Raw genomic sequence first — 16,827 nt, 5'->3', positions numbered from 1 at the left:
GCGTCTCGATCACCACTGCGGCTGTTACGTAACCACACGGTCGCAACGTGCGCGCCGGTGTTCCCCTTCCACGCGCTCCGGAGATGGACTAGTAACGCTCGTGCTCACCAATTCCAGTTTGGTGTTTTCGTCGGCCGGTCGTGGGTCGAGCGGAAAACTGTTGCGGTGCGCACACATCACTGTTGTACATCACACGTCACGAGGAATGCGGCGCGCACACGAAGGACCCGCCTGGACCGTTCGGTAAGGACATCGTTAAGGATCGACCGTGAAAAACGATCTGGAAACAGTCGGTGCAGTCTTCTCCAGTGGAAAACGAAACAACGTGCGTGACGCGTCGGTCGACGGAAAAAGGGTTTTGTTTTGCGGTTTTTTTAAAACAACCCTCGCGAGTGTCTACGCGTGATTCCTCCATTCCGACCGTGTGCAGCGTGTTCCTCTGCCATGAGCCTCAAAGACGAGCAGAAACCGTTGCTGCCGGTCAACAGCAATAGAAGCGACATCGATTCCAGGCCCGACAGAGACCGGTTTACCGATTATCAGAGTTTGGTGAGTACTGCACAACATGGTTTTATCGCGATTTTCATCCGATCCGAAGGTTTGAAATACGCGTGCAAGACGCCGGTTCCCAATCGCCGGCCGTCCTACCCCGTGTTCGCCGTACACGAGTATTTTATACAATCAAAATAGGAGACTGCGAGCGCGAAGGACGGTGTATAATATAGCGGCGAGTGTATAGAGTTTTTATAAAATGTCCAATCGTACATATTAATACGTAACGCTGGGATTATAATTGGTATTTTTGCTGGGAATACAAATTCTCGAAATCAGGCGTTCTTGTTTTAGCTTATTTGTTTATTTTCACTTTTTAACTATGGTGTAAACTCAAAAATTGGTGCAAAGGGTTTTTGGCTGATCATTTCGGCTTGGAATGCAATTGTTAAATCAACTATTTATGTACTCAATAGCCAATATGGTTTCTGATAAGGAAAAATGTTGATAATTATGAAGATTGCGAATAATTTCTTAACATTAGTTGTTGGACGTTTTACGGATGATGTTACTACTACTACTACTACTACTACTACTACTACTACTACTACTACTATTACTACTAATACTACAAATACATATAAAGTATAAAACGAGGAAAAAATAACCATGTGTCAAGCGAGTCCGTAGTCTTAACATATACGACCTTTCCCTCTGTCTCTCCCTATATATCGGCTCTTGATGTCTAAAACTTAATTAATTCGATTAATATTCACTGCCGTGTTCGAGATTACTCTTTTTTGGTGTGCACCAGTTTGTATATATATCCGCACTAATAATATTCTATTGGTCGGCTATAAGCACTTGTGTGGTGTGTAGTTACCCTACGTGTTTAGTACCACCTATTGTGATGGGCGAATACCCGGCAAACGTATTGCGAATAAATATCCAGGATATTTACCGAAAACGCATATTCGTTGTTATTTATGTTGAACGTTAGTATTTTAAACGATTATTTCGAATCAACGGTAAAAGCCCAGGTTAAATTAACCGATTATCGGAGGCTTACTTGGCGAATCCTCTCGGCCCGCAATCTTATGAAAAATGAATAGGTAATGATATATTTACCAATAATGCCGATCCCGTATGACAAATTAGTACAATGCACATTGCACTTTGTCTCGTGGTTATCAAATAAAAAAAACTATTGATTGTCTGCATTGCTGGTCAGCATTTTTAAATTACAAAAAGTAATACACGTTCGATACGGTCTTCACGTGTGTACGACCTCTGGAATATAAACACAACGCCCACACTAACATGTCTTTTTTTGATTAACATAATCATACGTCCGTACCTATACCCTAATAGTTGGTGTGCATGTGTAGGTATTTTTATTTTTAAAAATTTATAAAATAAAAGACCTAGATACTTGATGACGCCTGAAACATAGTATACTTTAATAATGGCACATGGTCATGTGATTTCTAAACAACGGTTAAATATAATCGTTACAGGAAAAGTATAAGGGTTATTAAAATACACTACACTACCATTTAATTTTTACGGCATGAAAAAGTATATGATAAGCGTTATAATTTTGGAAAAAAATTAATAAAAAATTAAAAAAAGGTCGGTTGCGAATCCACTGACTTAATAAGATTTTCAACCGAGTGATAAGTCTACAATAAAATTTTTTCTATCTATTTTCTATGTTCGTATAATTATAAGTAAAATCGTAGAACAAACTTAGAACCGAACAAAAGCGCAAAACGATGCTACGTCGTCTCCTATCATTTTTGGAACCTGTCCCCGTCCAACTCGAATTTATAACTAAAAGATATAAGCATTATAATATAGATGATGTTTTTCTTGTAAATTGATTACCTAAATAATATAATGATGGTTTTTACGTTTGGGAACGTCCGATTTCTAAAGAATATGTAAAATTAATATGTAAAATATAACTGCTTTACATGTTAAAGTCATTAACATCAGACTACTAATTGTATCCGAAAACATATAAACACTAATATTTGCTTGACTTAATTAACATTGATTCCGTTTTATCAATTTTTTATCGAAAAATCACTCATCACACGTAATTATATAATATAGATTTTATTAATATTTTAAAGTCTATATTCAAATAAATTATATGACCAGATTATGAATAATATAATGTATATCGTTCCCGTATGGTATTTTGTAACAATTCATACATAGCTGTTCAAGTTTTGGGAAAAAGGTTATCATGTTATCAAAATGTATTGCACTACATGGGAATCGATTAAAATCCAACGTCTGTGTGGAACTAATAGACTATAAATCTTGGTGAATGATTTAAGTGTTATATACCATCAGAATAAATCATTTGCATTTTCATTAAATTCGAACAAGCACGCACGGCGAATAATTGTTTTATGGTTCACGTGTTATATTGCTGTACAATTGATACCGGTAGAATATGAATTTCCGATCAAAACGTTGAAATTCGAAATCCGCGTGGCGTATAAAACAACGAATACTAGAAAATAACAATGTTGCGCCGTTCGTGACATGTAGTTTTTTAACGAAAATATACGTCCGCTTGTATTTAATAATATGCACACATCACTTTAATATGTTTTCAATATTATATGATTCGTCTACACTGCTATAATAGGTCAAACGATTTTTCGAATCTCATCATCTAATCGTTCTCAGTGCAATCAACATAATTTCCTTATCCGTTATGAACAATTGACACACTAAAATTATTACCAGTAATTTACGAGTATATTTGTTCCTATTATTGATAATTGCATACTATTCGACTTAATGACTGAGTTTTTTTTTTTTTTTTGTTTTCATTCACATGGTTAATTTTATGTAAGCACATGTCGTAGCTTATAACATTACCGAGTTAATTGTTCTGATATAGGCAGTATCTGACGTCTTACTGTACATGTGACGCACCGTCGATACTCTGCCCGTTATACTTATTCAATTTCACGTACGACAGCGTATTAAGAATTAACAAAGCCAAAAGTGAAACGTTACGAAAAATCAAAAAATGTACAACAAAATAAATATTTAATCATTCTTATGATTGATTAATATTGACGGCATGTTTTTAAATTGTTTTTTATCTATCGTTCTTATAATTTATACATTGTGATTATATTACATAAGAGCTGAGTATACTGTTTCAGATGTATTTAAGTATGCATAGTTATTTCTTTAGGATCAAAATAATTTGTGAGTATAAATATTATAATTAATAAAATTGTGATCATATTTCATAAATGTTAATATTCTACCGAGTATCTTGTGTGATTTGTGATTTGTGAATATGAATGTTAAACAAAGGTTAATCCATCTTGTCGACCTCCCGTAGTTGATTTTTTAAGTACGTTTAATTAGTTCTACCCTTCACATTTATCAGAATAAAGGATGACGTTGAAGTCGTTTGTTCCGGTGGTTATCAAATCCGCACACTTACCGTTTATGACCGCACATTTTACATCGTTCAATACCGCACATATTTATTCTATTGTTGAAAAGGGAAATTTGAAAGGTCGGTAGTTCAAAACCACACACATTTAGTTAACAGTTCCTTTCTCTCTGCACACTTTGCATGTACAGTTCACGTTGCCGGTTTTGTATGAGTCCCACACAAAATCTTTTTTTTATCCTGAGACCTACTTGAGGTGATGCCACATAGCATATCGGGGGATATTTTCGTTTTCAATTGTCCGAACGAGCGAGTGACCTCGCTCGGTCTTGAGGTGCACTCATGTTATTTAAGATAAATGTATACGTAATTTATATATATATATAAATTTGTACGGTATTGAACGATTTAATTTGGCGAAAATATGAGGGATTAAGATATAAAAGTGTGCGGTTATGAACGACGCCCGTTTTTTCTCTCCTCAGATCTGTTTTTAATGAATTTTAAAATACAATAAACAATCCCATTTGGTCCTATGTGTGCTTTTCAATATATAAAATAATGAAAATAAACCATATAACAATACGACGTGTTCTACTAAATGTCTAAAAACTGGGAAAGACGTCAACGTCAACGCGTAATATGAGCAACTCGCGTCACTTGACAAAAATCTTACGACATATTATAATTCAAAATCGAACAATGCACTAGAGTGAAAATAAATATTCAATCAGGTATTACTATGATCAAAAGTGAATGCTTTTATTAGAAATATTATTCGTCGTCAGTTGTTTTGGTTCACTAAAAATTACTGTACAACATTTGACGAACAAACTAGAGAAATAACTAGTTTTCAATTTTCGATCCATAAACGCATGTTTGCATGAAACTTTTCACCGTTCCGGAAAAATGTATAAAATATTACATCTAATCGATAACTTTTTAGTGGTCCGGTCTGTTTCGAATCAAAAATACTGCAGCAGTAGTCCGGTGAAATCAAACGAAATCTATATTTCTGGACTAACTTGCCGAAACGCATTAAGGGTCAATAGAGAGGGAAAATTGTTTATAATTCTAAAAAACATTTTATGAATTGGTTCTAAAAATATTTTATATCAGTAAATTGTTTCTGGTGATAGATAATTGTAGCTTAAGGTGATGAAATTGCAGTTTCGGACGCTCGTTTACTGCTGATACTATATTTTAATTTACCGTAAGTTCTTCTTATGTTACTGTTGTCGTTTTCTTTTTGTCTCGAATTATTTCATACGTATATAAATATTCTAAATTTTACCCGAAACTTTAACCCAAACATAATCCCGTAGGTTTAACCCTATATTCAAAGTCATCGACTGATGATTTCCATTGAAATTTATCTAATTTCCCGCGGTTCAAAACACACCAAAGTGTTTTAAAATCGTAAAACTATATACGATTACGTGACCATCGACATTGTTTGGCATTTAGTGACCCCTGATCCTATATTTTGTTTCAACTATATAGTTGTGCACCTATGGGTATCACTGCACGAAGTATTGGAATACGAATCGAACACGTAGCCGATCAAGAGCTTCGTGACGGATAATAATTACTTCAGTTTAAAGTTGGATGGAAATAAAACAAACACCGATACGTACTTGTGCACAACATCCGAACGGTACGCGGCACGTAATCTGACGTAAAGTAAATACGAAATAATCGATAACCGGTCAACGACGTCACGTCGATTTTAAATTTCTATAGTAAAATTTTCCGTATCAAAGTTGCTATCCATGTTTAAAATTATTGAAAATGTCAAAAACAACGTCAACACGCGCCACTGGCAGTGAGCCGAAATATTGTGCGTTTTTATATTACAATAATATAAATTAAAATGGTAACGGCTACTATTTTGGTCACGCGTTTAGTATGTCTGGTCTCGTACACTTATATGAGTAGCGCTTCTCTAGTGGCTTCATGTAAAGGAGCCTTGGGTGACCTAATCATAGCCAAGATTTTTCTTGAGTGACCAACATATGGAATTTATAATACAATTTTGAGCGATGGAACTATTTTTTTATTTAAATTTTAATTTCAAATTAATTATTAAGAAGAATAATAAGTCTTTCTCTTTTCAATATGATATCATAGTAACAAAAGCACCGAAGGTTTTAAAATTCTAAATTGTAATAAAAAAATTAATTAGATAATTTCCATTTTTATATTATAATAAACCTTATATATTATAATCTATATGAATAATGAACTAACGATTGTATGATAATATGATGAGTTCTAACAATCTGACCATGCTGTTCGAAAATCAAATTACGTCCGATAAGATAAATTGCCAGCTATTATGTTCGTATTACATTATATTCGTAGGACATGGCGTTATAGATAATCATGTAATAATAGCAAATATCATAATGGAATTTTATAATATGGTTTAACTTTTTTTCACTTAATTATTTGTGCCTTGAATATTTCAGCAATATAATGGAGTAAATATTTTGGGTGACCGGGCCACCCCATGCCACACCTTAGCTACGTGCCTACAGCCCTTCGCGTCGGACGTCCATATCGGTTTACACGCGGTGCACCTACACGCGGAGGGCTCGTACGACTTTCATATGGATTCCGCGATCTCTCGTGCAATAACTATAACGTTATCATCGTCGTCACACTCCACTACGTGTTATTCACGTTGTTCGTGTACTACTAAGTGTTCATTCGTTCGTACGATTTTGGGTTATTTTTTTCCAATTTACATAAACGTAAAAAATAATAATAGATGTGATAAATTTCCCGCAAACGCGTTTCGATGCATGTACAGAGACAGGGTTGGTGCGCATTTTTAATCACTCCTGTATGGTCTGAGGTCACGTCCGTAGCGAAAAGTAAAAAAGCCAAAAAGGTACACGTATCCTATGTACCAGTAAAATTGTTCGGAAGTATTTGCGAGGGCGTGTTTTCGAAACGAGACTGATGAATCCGTGGTACCCGGAAGGGTGATGGTTTCATTATGGGGAGGGACGGAGAAATAACCGCAGGGTACAGCTCCTTTTACGGACGGCCACGATCGCAATCGAAAGTTCTTTCGGCGATGGCTGACAGATCCGAGAGCTGAACATCGTCGAAACAACGAATTTGCATCCCTACCGATTGGCACACAGGCGTAATTTCCCGTTGGCGAGTGCCGTGTTAGGATATCACATTATTGCATGTTACAATGTACGGTGTTCAACGATTCATCAATACCAATACGTATAGGCATTCGATATCCATCGACTCGAACAGTTGACGGGCTTTCTAACGTTGTATTAAAAATCACCTTGCTTCGGTTTTTTCATACTGACAACTTGCAGCTACGATTCATACGTGTATCGAGTCTCGATCGAACTTCGTTTATATAACACGATAATATTATGTTCTCGCAATCGTATTCGGTCGCTCGTACAAGTATAGACAAAATTAATATCTTATGTTACTATTACGTTGGCTTCTCTATACGGATTCTTTTTGGAATTTCGCGCCGAGCGAGAGTAGATTAACAATCACAATGTAGCACAAAATATTGCTTGAGCAGTCGCTATTGTTACGACGAGTAGTTTTTTTTTTTTTTTTAATTTGAAAACGATTTTAATTCGTTTCGAGGATGTAGGTAAGGAGGTTTTTGAGGGTTCAAACTCCACACCCATTGCCAAAATCCCAGATAGTAAATAATTAGGTTATAATAAATAAATTTTACACACGTTTTTGATTCGTCCAAATTGGTAGATCGTGTACAGCTTTATTCTATCAATACTATAATCAATGTATTAGTAATACATCAATTATAATAATTATAAATATGTTTCGTTGCGTAATCATAATAGGTGTTATTTTATAATATATAAATAAATTTTATACAACATATTTGCGCTGTATAATTAATAATAATCACGAGTATAATTGTGTTGTAGTTTTTTACATTATGTTTGTTATAAAACAACAAATATATAATAAAACAACAACAAATACTGATGATGAAATAAATCGCTAAGTATAACATTTTTGTTTTTATTATAAACTTAATAAGTGCAAATCTAAAAGTTTTGTTAAAAGAAATGTTCTCTTATTCAAAGAATAATAATAAGACACATAAATACTTATTATGTAAACATAGATAATGTAATGTGAAATCAACCTAAGCAGTATTTATTTATTAATAATGGAATATTCCTTATCAAGTAAATAAAATAAACATCTAACGTTAACGATTAATTTCAGCGGTTTCTACTTATTTTATTAGTTATTTTAAATTAATTAAGCAAATTTTGTACAAATAATGAACTATTACGTATACTATACGTTATTACAGTTCAAACATTTTTTCGTATTGATGATTTAGTAGCTTAAATAGTAATTTGTTAACAATGGTTAACATTCATATTATTGAAATCAAAATGATATTCTATCTGGTGTAAAAAAAATTTTCTTTGAATACTTACAGATCATATTTATTGATTTTTGGTTTCAATAATGCATAAATATCGATGGACGGCGAAATAGTCTCATTCCATAACTTTAAAATTATGTGGTAGATTAATTTTTAGAAGTTAATAATAATATTTATAATGCAATTTTACTGGCCGCATATAGCGTGTAAGGTATATATCTATTTAAATTTAATTATTCACGTTCAACTATTATGAATACATAACAAGCCAAACATCTTGTTAACCTTCTACAGTACAATTGCCTAACAAAAATAGCGAGCTTAGAATCATTTATTTCTATATGCTTATACTTACAATAACTATTAACTTTTAAAGATAGAATACAAATTATAGTTAGAAAACGAAAATATGGTCTTAAACTGTTAGAGAAAGCAAGGTATAAGGTTGAAAAAATGTTCCAATTAACACGATGGAGTTTAATTTTTTTTTTTCGCGAAATAATTAAATAAATATTTAGAAAACGTGCACGAAACGTATTGTAACGGATAAATGGACTTTTCACCGATTAGCCAATCGCAACGGGAACTCGCTTGAATAGGTTGAGGCTTCACCGAAAACGCATGCGAACACGTAGTCACAGCGGTTCGAAGTCTAGTAGGGTAGTCGGAACGGCGCAGGGACGACGGAGGCGTTGAACACGGAATCGGTCACACGCAGCCACGTTTCATCGTTATTGTGATCAAGAGGATGCGCGTTCGCCGATTGCGTCTTCCCCCGAGTTCGCGTAACGCTAATTAGCATCGTTATTGTTTAATCGTTATTTGATATCATATGCGATACGATAAGCTTTCGACCTTTTTAACAATGCGGAACACTTCGTCCGCTGAGCAAAATATTTGCGGGTACACCGCTATCCCCGTGTAGCGTACGAAACGCACGGTATGTGCAACGTAAAATATCAAAGATTACCGCTCGCGATCCGTCAGAGAGATAATTATTTCGCAGGAGCGGCTCCAAGGGGGGGGGGCAATGGGTCCCCCAAGCCCGTACCGTACTTATAAAAAAATTTATATTGTTAACGAAAAATGCATATTATATGGACTATCATACGACACGCACAAGTATGTAGATAGAGCCATAGAGGTATGACGGTTGAAAGGAGTTTCTCCACACTTCGGAGACCAAAAACCTGGCTTCGTTCAAAGATGACTGAAGATAAACTATCAGCATTATGTCTAATTAATGTATATCATAAAGTAGATATTCTAGATCAAATAGATCATATTATTAATCTATTTTCCAATTTTAAAAATAAACGACTTGAATTTGTGTTGTAAAAATTATTGTTTTCTTTTTGTTATAAGATTTTGTTCAATTATAACTATTGATTGCGAAATCGTTCGGTGCGACGACGAAATACATGTTAGCAGAAACATTTGAAGGGATCTCCGAGATTGTTTCCGTTCTTTATAAATTTTCGGAAAACGCGGAAAATCGTTTTAAAAATATCGTATTAAAGTTAAAATGAATTTAGACACACAAGAAATATGCCACAGTATTTGATTTGATTTTCGTAATTTCTTTGAAACGAGAGTTAAATCAACCTAAATTTTATGAAATGTTATGGAGTTATTTTCTTTTTTAATTAGAATTTTGTATTCATAATTTGTTCATTAATTGTTTTAATACAATAAAAACCAAATTTTTTATTCTAATCTTAAGAAATTCGCTTTAGTTATTTAAGTACTTTTATTTTATGAACCATTTTTCAGACGAAAAAAAAACAATTTATTCCTAAAATATTTAACTATACATAAAACGTTTGAAGTTATCTCGTTTTTTGATAAGAACTTTGTACTTATTGTTTATTTATTCATTTTTTATTTACTATATTATTAATTCTAATGAAGTTCGTTTTATTAATTTAAATATAATTCATGAATCATTGTTCAAATAAAAAAAAAACCAAATACCTTCAATATGCGCAGTTAAATTAATAATAAAGGCTTTAAATAAACTTTATACGATTTAAATTAATAAGGTTAAACATAATTTATGAAATGTGTGGATCCAATATTTGCTTTTGACAACGTTTGTTGTGATTTTTTGTTTTCAGAAAAATTCCAACGGATCTGTTAAGAATAAAAAAGTTAATCAAAGCATTACGTACACATGGACCAACATCAATGTGCGCACGAAAAACGGCCAAAGCCGAGGTTTCTACGATACACTAACGTCGTTTTATCCAAGCAGCTTGCGAAACAAGTCGCAGAAAAAGGAATTGTTGAAAAACGGTAAGCACCATTTCCTGCGTTACTAGTCGATAATCCTTTCGGGCTCCATGTTAACGTGTGCGGATTTCAGTGAGCGGAATGGCGCGACCGGGTGAGCTGTTGGCGCTGATGGGATCAAGCGGCGCCGGCAAAACGACCCTAATGAACTCTCTGACTTTCCGGAGTGACCGGAACGTGACGGAGACCGGCGTGAAAGCCATCAACGGCGTGCCCATCAACGGCACGTCGCTCACGGCCGTATCCGCGTACGTCCAACAGCACGACCTTTTCATCGGCACGCTCACCGTCCGAGAACACTTGATCTTCCAGGTTAGTTATTCCGGCTCCGAAATCAATCCTTAAACACCCTCTACATTTATCTCATCGGTTCGGTCGTACAGCGCAACGGTACCGGAAGTATTGACATACCATTCACGTCGCACAGCACGCGTAATTATAGGCTTGCGCACGGGGGGTGTCCGAACGGTTCGGTTCAGTTTCAATTTTTACAATCTAAGTCTAAGAGTAAGGGGCCCGTATTTTAACCGATGTTGTTCATATTAAATGTAATATATTCTAAAATATTTATTTAATTATTTATATGCTACTTTTCCCCATTTGTTCCCCCGTGGAGTATACATATATATATATATATATGCTTCAATAGTCCTTCGTCTATTCGATATAATATTCAACCGCAGATGTGTGTTTATTGTTAATAACGAAATGTTGTTTTTCATGCACGATCTCGTTCGGTCGGAAAGTGAATAGGAAACTTGTTCCGACGGAATATTTCTAAACCAGGTTTTTGCGCAAAAAAACAACGATTTTCCTATTTATTTTTAATTTATTTCTCGATTAAAATATCATTCATGTAGAGACTGTGCGCGTGCATATCTAACACTTTTCTCTTATTTACGCGAGCTTTACATGTCGTTTGCTCCTCTCGCGGCTATTCTAATTATATTCGACAACATAATTTTTAAGTAAGCCTTATGACACGTTTTACTTCACAGGCCATGGTGCGAATGGACCGACACATACCGTACGACAAACGAATGGCTCGTGTAGAAGAAGTCATACAAGAAGTGAGCATACATATTATTATGAAACATGTTTATGGTGTTTTATTGTCATTGTATTTTCATAATTTAGCTGTCGCTGGTAAAATGCAAAAACACTATCATCGGAGTTTCCGGGAGGTTAAAAGGTTTATCCGGCGGTGAAATGAAACGTTTGTCGTTCGCTTCCGAGGTAAGTGCGGTCGACGGAAAACTATAAATATTATTGATTTCCTATTTACGTGAACCGCGATGGTAAATAGTTTACTATATAATGTATAAATATTTTTTTATAAAAAAGAATAAAAAACTGAAGACACGCGAAACATTATAGCGTACCTACACGATGTTTTCTCTTTGATCATCGTTATAATATAATAAGTTATATAAGTTATATTATAACTGTAGGTTAAGCCATATATTATAGTGTTTTGAAAATATTAAACAAAAATATTTTTTTAAATCGTGGTCCAACGCCCAAAATATCCGCTTTCCATATCTTTAATCGGTTTGATTTCACACGTGGCACAGGTTTTGACGGACCCTCCACTGATGTTCTGCGACGAGCCGACCTCGGGCTTGGACTCGTATATGGCTCAAAACGTGATCAGCGTGCTCAAGTCGATGGCGTCCAAGGGCAAGACGATCATCTGCACCATTCATCAGCCGTCGTCCGAGGTGTACTCCATGTTCGACAAGATTCTGTTGTTGGCTAACGCCCGTACGGCTTTCCTCGGCACGCCAAATGAAGCCATCGAATTTTTCAAATCGTAATAATTTTACCGCACAATTTAACCACTCCTTGTTATACGAATATAATACACACCCATCGTACGTCCCCTCTATGCTGATCTACACGAATTTCGATATTTTTACCTATATCGAGGTATATCCGCTTTTCTTCAGGGCAATAGGTTGGTAAGCGAATAGCTTCATTTTGTAGACGCTTTTATAATACTGTCACCCCCTGCTTTATTGCATCGTTTTTCTCACTCCGAAAACACTCGACCACCTCTATTCGGGTCCAGGTGTCGTCTATCAGTTTTGATCACTATCAATCCAGTCCCGACGAAACGAAAAACCTAGTAAACTCGATAATAAGAGCACCGCGACTGCATCCCATATGCCATATATCTAAAGTGTGTAAGACGATTAAACCACGTTCTATTTTTGCGAAGGCTCGGCGTCAGCTGTCCGAAGAACCACAACCCGGCGGACTTTTTTATCCAACTGTTAGCCATCGTACCATCACAAGAACTGTGCTCGTTCGAAACCATCGACACGGTGTGCGAGGCGTACGAAGAATCTCAGTACAAAAACGATATGATGCAACACCAAAAACAGATGATCATCGCCGGCAAGGTAAGTGCACGGCGTTACGCCGAAAATGAATACTCTGAACAAGCCCACGAAGATGGCTCAACGGTTTTAACCAAAATTTTTCCTACGTAACCAGTATTCTGCGAGTAGCTTACAAGAATTTTCAAGTGCAACTTTAAAATTTGCGTGCCACACCTTGTCCAACTTGTATAGGGTAACTGGAAAGATTGATCAATTTCAAGTATTCCACTCATTTGTAGTATTTCGAAACCCGTGGGCCAAAGGATTCAGTATAATTTGCAAAACCCCATAGACCCCCTCACGAACTTTTCAAAGTTCCGAAGTTGTCTCATCTAAATAGTCGTAGAACACCAGAATTTACGACAAAATTCAAACGACAAACTTGTTAAACGGTACTCTAACTGCTCGAAAGTGCGCGTTTAAAATTGGAAAGACGAATTACGATCGTGGATAGAGCGAAGGGAGCTGATGAGATTTGACAATGTATAAGTAGTGTACATCGTCGCGTAAAACGTTTGTGAAATAGCGGTTACTGAGTAGGCAGACTTGTTAAGTACGAGACGTATAGACGTTTGATTGCTGTTTCCGATTACTGATTGCATTTTTCCTCTCTTAGGACTCATTGGACTACTTGGGCTCGAACAACGTCTCGTCGCCGTATAAAGCGTCGTGGATCGAACAGTTCTACGCGGTTTTCTGGCGGTCGTGGCTCAGTATCAAAAAAGAACCGGCTCTCACCAAAATCAGACTAGTCCAAACGATTGTAAATATTACGGCTGAATCGCATCGGCTCCGATATCACAGGCGGCGTTTATAACCCGGGTTTCTCTTTCAGATGGTCGCGGCACTGATAAGCTTCATATTTTACAACCAGCATCTAGACCAGGACGGTGTGATGAACATTAACGGCGCGCTGTTCATGTGCATATCGAACATGACATTTCAGAACGTGCTGGCTGTTATAAACGTGAGTACACAATTTATGTATGCATGTATGTACGTCATAATATGATTACTTCTCCGTTCAAACTCCCTCCACATCTTCTAGATATGAAATATTGTATGTCAGAATAAACCTTGTAGTCGAAATTTCGATAACTGACAAAAAAATAGTAAAAATTAATTAAAAAAACACACCGTAATAAAATCATCAAATTTCTCGCTTCACGTGGACTCAAATACGATTACCAGAAATTGTTACATAACGTTTTAAAAAACGTAACAAAAGTAAAATGTATCAAATTACACATAATTTAAACTTTTGTAGTTACTTGATTGTTTCTTGACAATTTACCAACTTAACAAACAAGATAATTGATAAAAATTTGTTTTTTTTTCAACCGCTATGGTTTTTTATTTCTCGTGAAAATATCGTAAATAACGATTACAAAACCCAAAGCTTTTCTGTACCGATACTTTCTGTGGCTATTTTTAAGAATATCCACATTAATTTCTCGGGTACGACTGTGTTTATTCAATAAAATTATATGCATGACGCTTTCTGTTGATTTTGCAATTTTACTGAAAAGTATTTCGATTAAAAATTACGTAACAAATTAAGTTACAATGATTGGATGAAACGGGTTTTGTTTTCTCTTGGATCAAACGCATGAAATATATAAATATGTAATACAAATAAATAAATCCCGTTAATCACGTCCCGAAATTACCAAAACCCACTGAACGTTTGTGGTGTTTCCATCACAGGTGTTCTGTTCCGAGCTTCCGGTATTTATGCGGGAGCACCACAACGGCATGTACCGGACGGACGTGTACTTCCTGAGCAAGACGATCGCCGAGGTGCCGATATTCCTGGTCATACCGGTGCTGTTCACTACAATCATGTACTACATTGTGGGCCTGAACCCTAAGTTAACGCACTTCCTCATCGCCGTCCTATTCATAACGCTCGTCAGCCTGGTGGCCGTCTCGTTCGGTGAGTGCGCAACATTATAGATCTTATAGATCCACGCAATGGCAAAGCGCTAGGCGTATATGCGACCGACTGTGTGAGTACCGCGGAATCGTGTTTCGAAAATACCAATACGTAAACTGGTTAAAAGGCGGATTCTTCGCGGAGGCGATTTTTACATCCTACTGGGGTGAATCAATTTAAACCAACCGTCTTTCTCGAAAAAATTCTTCCGGCCTCGATCGATTTACTTTATTACTAAAAATGTCATACATTTACTGGTATACGTACTAAATTTTAATTTATCTTGTCAAAATATCCGTAAAAAAAGGTTTTCACCCGAGCACAGCCACGGTAGAAGGTGCTTATGAGCCACCTCTGACTATTCGAAGAGTACCAGTGGCGCTAGCGATCCAGAACAGTAGTCCTGCGACACTGATTCTTCCCTCAATATTCACTGAGCACGTGTTTTAACACGCGTTTTATCAGCGGATCGGATGAAAGAACAATACGTACCGGGGTTGGAATCCGACGAAAGTGTACCGAAATTAATTTTGAAATGTTGAAAAAATAAAACAACCTGAGCACTAGGAATTTCACTACGGATCCTGCTGATACGTTACATTGTAACGGGTTCAACGCGCGCGAAATTCGAAAAATAATATTTTAAAAAGAGGAGTAGGAGAAAGCCATATCTCTAGCGCCTATTATTTTTGCTCCGACAAAAATTCTTGTATTTTAAATAATTATACATGCACGTCCCAAAAAAAGTCAACGAAAACTAAGCATTACCTTTAAATTATAACGACCACCTTGACCTTCTCCTACACAAGTCGGTTTATGTTGTACACATGTTCGCGGTTCATTAAGTCAAGAACTGTTAAACCGTATATTTTAATGTACGATTTCGCGTGAACAATAAATTGTTTATCAGTATAAATCTATGTGGATAAGTATCGGTGGTCGTCAAAACCGCACACTTTTACCGTTCATAACCGCACATTTTAAATCGTTCAATACCGCACATTTTTATGCTATTGTTAAAAGAGAAGTTTAAAAGGTCGATAGTTCAAAACCGCAAACATTTGATTAACAGTATTTTCATCCTACGTACTTTGCGTGTACGGTTCACGTTGCCGTTTCGTATGAGTCACACTCAAAACCCTTTTTTTTATCCTGTGACCTACTTGAGGTGGTGTTGCATACCAAATCGGGGGATATTTTCATTTTTAACTGTCCTAGCGAGCGAGTGACCCCGCCCGGTATCGAGGTGCACTCATGTTATTTTAGATAAATATGTACGTAATTGATATAGATCAATGTGTGCAATTTAATTTGGCAGAAACAATCGGGATTAAGATATGTGTACGGTTTTGAACGACTTGTGAAGTAAACACATTATAAATCATAAATACGTGTGTGCGCGTGTAAGCGCATGTAACACATAATATTATTTATACATTTTACCAACAAAGTATTGCTAAATTTAATAAACATTACTAGATAATTCCTACGTCTCAAATTATTGTTGGCCTGTTTTTTTTCGGTACACTATTGTATGAACATTTTTAATATTTTGATGTATCCATATTTGCAGGTTATTTCGTGTCGTGCGCGAGCGGAAACATATCGGTGGCACTTTCCGTCGGGCCCACGATTGTTATACCGTTCCTGCTGTTCGGCGGTTACTTCCTGAATGTCGGGTAAGTTTGCGAATACGCTATCTGTCACGTTTTTGTTGTGCGTGTGTAATAGCGACTTGGAATTTTAAGAAAAAAAGAATTCTTTTGTCAAATATATTTTACTCGATGTGTATAACAACCACTAAAAATAGTATAACTTACCATATTATATCATAACCAAAAGCCGGTAATACCCGATTGAGCACTTT

General features: G+C 35.9%; 1 protein-coding gene across 1 annotated transcript in view; it reads left to right on the top strand.

Annotated features, from left to right (window-relative positions):
- The first annotated feature begins 444 nt into the window (after positions 1–444).
- LOC112693168 (protein white) overlaps positions 445–16,827 on the top strand; it is a 19,292-nt gene continuing 2,909 nt past the window's right edge. Inside the window, exons 1-11 of the mRNA XM_025568114.1 lie at positions 445–549; positions 10,466–10,643; positions 10,714–10,952; positions 11,639–11,710; positions 11,778–11,876; positions 12,215–12,453; positions 12,862–13,045; positions 13,641–13,787; positions 13,860–13,991; positions 14,732–14,960; positions 16,534–16,639. Of these exons, the coding sequence (XP_025423899.1) occupies positions 445–549; positions 10,466–10,643; positions 10,714–10,952; positions 11,639–11,710; positions 11,778–11,876; positions 12,215–12,453; positions 12,862–13,045; positions 13,641–13,787; positions 13,860–13,991; positions 14,732–14,960; positions 16,534–16,639 (1,730 nt within the window). The remainder of the gene's footprint in view (positions 550–10,465; positions 10,644–10,713; positions 10,953–11,638; positions 11,711–11,777; positions 11,877–12,214; positions 12,454–12,861; positions 13,046–13,640; positions 13,788–13,859; positions 13,992–14,731; positions 14,961–16,533; positions 16,640–16,827) is intronic.

The sequence above is a fragment of the Sipha flava genome, unplaced genomic scaffold, assembly GCF_003268045.1.
Source record: "Sipha flava isolate LNK unplaced genomic scaffold, YSA_version1 81_pilon_pilon, whole genome shotgun sequence".
In the NCBI taxonomy this organism is placed as follows: Eukaryota; Metazoa; Arthropoda; class Insecta; order Hemiptera; family Aphididae; genus Sipha; species Sipha flava.
This window is presented reverse-complemented; position numbering and strand designations above follow the sequence as displayed.